The 5,634-nt window shown below is 36.3% G+C and overlaps 1 protein-coding gene across 1 annotated transcript; it reads left to right on the forward strand.

The window, feature by feature from the left end:
* Window positions 1-5,634, forward strand: LOC128854895 (probable cytochrome P450 12e1, mitochondrial). Its single transcript, XM_054089350.1, has 6 exons — window positions 1-223; window positions 352-457; window positions 3,693-3,939; window positions 3,993-4,109; window positions 4,225-4,675; window positions 4,750-5,634. The coding sequence occupies exons 1-6, from the start codon at window positions 134-136 to the stop codon at window positions 5,329-5,331; spliced, it is 1,593 nt and encodes a 530-aa protein (XP_053945325.1). The 5' UTR covers window positions 1-133; the 3' UTR covers window positions 5,332-5,634.

The following is a 5,634-nucleotide window of genomic DNA, read 5'->3' on the forward strand; positions in this document are numbered from 1 at the left end:
GTTTGCAAACGTTGAGGTGTTCAGTTCTAATTTTTTTCGGACGAGTGTGACGAGTCGAAATTTGCTTGTCGCTTTATGCGTATTTATATTTGTTTTCAAAGTGTTTGAATAATTATTAAATTGTACTCACAAAATGTTATCGCATTATCTAATGCCAATGATGGGACGTTCGTTGAGGGCGACTTCGTTAAGGCGATATGCGGCAGCGGTGCCACAGCCCCAGGTTGCTTTAATGACAATTATTGTTATTATATATTTTTATAAATTTATGTTTGGTATTTTTTACTTTGTTATTTTCTTTATTTTTTTTTTCATTTTTATTTTTTTTTTGTGCGGAATTGAGATTTATAGTTAAGTGAAAAAGCTATTGCTTCGGATAATTTGGAAAATGCGCGTCCGTTTTCGGAGATGCCCGGTCCAAGCAAATATGAACTGATACGTGGTTTTATGCCAGGAGGTAAGAAAATGCATATATCATTGAACAAAATAGTGGTCAATTCTTATTAGCACAAAATAGAAAAACATTGTATGCCTACTTGTAAATCCCCATCACCGTACAGTCATTAACCTTAAGTGCCGAACTTTTATTTACTATAGAAATAAGCAATTTATGTGATTTCTGATTAAATTTTAAAGCGCCTTTCTTGCACGACATACCTAGTAATTGCTTATTATTGATGTATCACATTATATATGTATATTTTTCAAGTGAAACTTCTTAGACGTCGATGGACGAGCGAGAAGTAAAAGTAAAATTTTAAGGCCAATGTTTTAGTGTTAGACGCTATATGTGCGCACGGCTCTAACGCCACGCTAATACATCGGAGCGAGAGAGAGCAAGGTATAGTTAGAATACGACTTGTGCGTGATGTGGCAGTACGCTTTAACGACAGACGCTATATATACGCAGTTGATATACCACGTGCATTATTATTCATTTTCGTGTTTTGAGCTTATTTTTGTAAATTTTGTCTATTTGTATTCTCTGCAGATGTTGTGAAATTGATTACACATATATATTATTTGTCTCTGTCTCTCTTTCTCTCATTCTCTCTCGGGTCTCTCCCTCTTTCCTTGTCTACCTTGCCAGTTTCACTTCTGTTATGTACCATATACTAAGCTACACGCACTTTTTTTTATTTCGAGAAAACGCGCAACACCGCCAAAGAAAAAAATTATCGAGAATTTAAGCCACTTCAAACTGTCACTTTATTTTAATATAAAATTATACATTTTTTCAATTCTGATAAAAAAAAAGTTTGAAATTTTGATAAAAATTCGACAAATTTTTATAAACTTTTTACAACGTCTGAAACTTTTATTTGTATGATTTTTATTGTATAATGGACTATATTTTTATAGAAAGATAATAGTTTAAATAAATAATGAATTATAATTTAAATAATTAAAAAAAACAAAATTGGTGGTCGTGAACACATCGCGATTCTATTATTTTGTCCACAAGTTTATATACTATTATTAAGAAATTATTTAATTTACTCACATACAAATTTTAATTTATGTGCGTATTGTTAATATAAGAAACAAACCGACGACGACGGCATTTAGAAATTAAAGCAAATAAAGCGAGCGTACCACAACATACATACTCGTATGTACATAACACTCATGCATGGCATTGCTTGCTAAGAATCGTTTATAACAGTGATGGCGTAACAAAATCGTAATAAAGCTCGTACAACAACAAAACTGTTTTCTAGTGTTGCTACTTAACCCTTTAGTGGGCAAATTCATCTACAGACTTACATTCTAAATACGCGTAATTTCATTCAACTTAAATATGCGTGGGTTTGTTCATACCCGCACACTCTTGTGCCCAATAGTATTGGATTATAATTTTATTCACATAACATTTTTTGTAGCATCATTAAGGAATCAAGATAGATATAGATATATACAATATATACAAAACTGCTCAGAGAGATGAAGGGAGTGGCATATCCGTCCGCCCGTGCACTCATTTGCTCTCTTAATTCTTAAGGATTTGTGGGAAGTACTGAAAAAAGTGTCGGCTTATGGGGAGTGTCCGCTTACATATGAAAGACGAGAGCAGTTTAAGCCAACTAGCATAGAAATGTGTTGATGCTACCGTATTAAGCAATTATTTTGTTCTACTATTGCAGTAAAATCTTTCTCCCTATTTCTGACTAGATACCGGAGTATTGAAACAGACTAAAAGTTTTTCTTTAGCTTTTTCCTTTTTCGTTCAGCTGTTCTATAAGGTTGCAATAATATTGAGAATTTATTGTTTTACCAGTTTACAAGTAGTTCATAAACAAAATTCCTTTCGCATCCCAAAAAACGGATTCTAACACCTTCTTGCCCGATTTCTTGACACGAACTCGTTTCGGAGCCGAAGAATCCGGTTCATACAACTCTTTAGCCTTTCATTTTGATTAAGGATCTTAGTGATAGACCCAAGTCTCATCCATAGTGATGAATCGATGCACAAAATCTACCTTATTTTCTCAAAAATCCTCTAAATGTTAATGCGAAAGTCGCATTCGAATGTGTTTTTGTTCCACTGGTAGCGAATGCGGCACCCATTGGGCACACAGCTTTCTGAAACCCAATACTTCTGTCAAAATATTGCTTACACTGCCCACTGCTTGTACGACCACCACAATGAAATTCAGCAAGCCATCTATCTACTGTACTAATTGATGGCGGAAAGTCCTTATATACTTTCAACATTCGCTGATAAATTTCTTTTGCTTTTAAACCTTCCAAAAATAAAAATTCAGTCACTGCGCGATACTTGATTTTTTCCATTGTAGAAAATACTGTGACACGTCGATACTAAATGGCTTGTAAAGAATTAATGAACTGAGAGATTTTAATGAAACTTCATACACGTTCATATGAAGAGTATACCAATATAACAAAAAGTTATCTGGAAGATGAGCTGGAATCGTCCCAGCACCTTCTTCTCAGTTACCCTGGTCTCGTCGGGTTAAAATTCAGACAGATGGGCTGTCACTTATCCGCTACACCTGTGGGTATATCAGGTTTAAATATCACACATCTGGTAAATTTTATAGGTTGCTTGAGGCGGTAAGGGGTAGTATAAATGGCAATTTTCCGTTGCGCTTTCTGATTGTTTTTTGTTTTTGTTCTTTTTTAAGTTTTAGATTAGATTAGGTTAGGATGGGTTGAGGTGCCCGGAGAGAGGGTACACTTAGTAAAAGAAATTGAGTTCATCCTTTGTAATTCCATTCCAAAGGAGTAAGAAGGAATATGGAAACTAATAGGAGAGAAAATGAAGCCGGAGGGGGGATTGGGTATTTATGAATTACGACCGAACGACAGCTGAGTAACGGTTGCGTAAATCGCCTCATGCTGCTGATGAAGTTCATTATATTGTTAATATCAAGGCCTTTCATAAGCAAGCTTAGCAAAAAAATTAAAGCCAAGACCGTTAAGGAGAAGGTGCTTAGATAATTCCACCTCACCTTCCATACAGGTAATGCGAAAAGGACTCGAAGTAATGCCGAGTCTCACAGCACGTATACCCCGTGGAAAACAAGGGCACTTACAACATGATTTACCTTCTTCATTTACATTATATTGGTTTTACTGGGTTTGTGTAGAGTATTATTTTAAGGAAGTAGCTCTTAGTATATTCGAATTTCATTGCTTAACATTAACATTATTCTTCTCCCACCATTTAGGAGAATATTCTAAGCAACCATTTATGGAAGCAATAGGAAACATGCAAAAAAAGTACGGCGACATTTTCCACTTTCCCGCCATATTCGGCAAACCGGAAATGGTAATAGATCTAAATCCAGCAGACTATCCCATCATATTCCGCAATGAAGGGATATGGCCTGAGCGCCGTGGCGTCGAGGCATTCGCCTACCATCGGAACGTACATCGCGCAGACTTCTTTCAAGGCATTAATGGACTTATCTCAACGTATGTGTACTTAAGAAAGTTGAGCACACTTTCACTAACTTTCAATCTTGTAGAGCTGGTGAGGATTGGGCCAAAATTCGCACCGCAGTTAATCCGATTATGATGCAGCCGAAGAATGCCAGACTTTACCTGAATACGATATTGGAAATTAACGATGAGTTCCTAGAAAGGTTGTTTTAATATACATGTATACTTATGCACATACATATATATGTTTATACATATGTGTAGATATTTGAATTCAGTGTTCTCACTTCCACGTCTCCTTGTTGAAAATATTTGCAGAATTCGTGACACACGTGATCCGGATACACTCGAAGTACCTGGTGACTTCCACGACGATATGAATCGTCTAACATTGGAAGGCGTTGTGGGTGTTGCACTCAACACTCGTCTGGGCATGATACATAAAAATCGTGACAGTGCCGAATGTAAATTACTTTTGAAATCGATACGCAACTTTTTTGACTACTCCGAAGATTTGGAAATAAAACCATCCTTTTTTAAGATCGTCAAAACACCAAAATTCTACAAGCTGATGGACACATTAGATACCCTAACTGATCTATGTAACACTTACATTGATCAGGCGCTGAGGCAAATTGAATCAGATAAAGATGGCAAACTTACCTCAAAGGTGGGTAAGGAGAAGAGTGTATTGGAGAAACTGTTGCGCATTGATCGTCGAATCGCTGTGGTAATGGCGCTGGACATGATGATGGCTGGAGTTGATACGGTAAGTTCACTTTCATGTCATATTTTTTACATAGAGTTCACACGTATATAATTAATTACTAATCACAATCACAGACAAGCTCCACCTTGGCTGGCATCCTATTAAGTATTGCCAAGAATCCCGATAAACAAGCTAAACTCTTCGAGGAACTCAAGCGTATACTGCCAAACAAAGATTCCCAATTGAGTATAGAAAATATGCAAAATCTACCTTATTTGCGCGCTTGTATTAAAGAGGGCATGCGCTATCATCCCATAACTGCGGGCACAATGCGTCGCCTACCTACCGATGTGGTGTTGAGCGGATATCACATTCCAGCTGGAGTTGATGTCTCGGTCAGTTCGAATTTATTGTTGCGCAATGAACATTTTGTGAAGGAGCCGAATAAATACATGCCCGAACGTTGGTTACGCAATGACGCCGAAGGCAAGAAATATCAGCTAGAAAATCCATTTCTATATCTTCCTTTCGGTTTTGGTCCACGCCTCTGTGTGGGTAAACGTATTGCTGAGCTGGAGTTGGAGGTGACTTTGGCGCGTTTGGTGCGAAATTTCGTAATTGAATTCAACTATTCCACGGAGAACGCTTTCATACTCAAAATAATTAATATCCCAGCTATACCACTGAAATTTAAGTTTGAGGAGAGGAAGGAATAATGCGGAGATAAAGTAATGGTATAGGTATACAAGTACAAGTAAAAATGAAGAAAGGAATTGAATTGAAAAGTGTTTCAAATTTGTAAATATGATCGATTTCACCTATATACACACATGTATGTGCAGATATGTAAATATATTAATTATGTATCTATATATAAGCATATAAAGGCTAACAAAGAAAGCCAAATATTTACTTGTTGTGATAAGCCGATAAGGATGCACTCAGTGTAAGATAAGTATTATATTGTATATTATGGGTGGTGATTCCAGAAATGTAAATAATAACCAATTATCAATTTA

This window comes from Anastrepha ludens, chromosome 2 (assembly GCF_028408465.1).
Source record: "Anastrepha ludens isolate Willacy chromosome 2, idAnaLude1.1, whole genome shotgun sequence".
Taxonomy (NCBI): domain Eukaryota; kingdom Metazoa; phylum Arthropoda; class Insecta; order Diptera; family Tephritidae; genus Anastrepha; species Anastrepha ludens.

Excerpts from the sequence above, each read along its gene's own strand:
- LOC128854895 (XM_054089350.1), top strand. The coding sequence starts at position 134 with ATGTTATCGCATTATCTAATGCCAATGATGGGACGTTCGTTGAGGGCG. Across the intron at positions 3,940-3,992 it reads ATTAATGGACTTATCTCAAC|AGCTGGTGAGGATTGGGCCA; the intron begins GTATGTGTACTT and ends TCAATCTTGTAG. Across the intron at positions 4,110-4,224 it reads AACGATGAGTTCCTAGAAAG|AATTCGTGACACACGTGATC; the intron begins GTTGTTTTAATA and ends AAATATTTGCAG.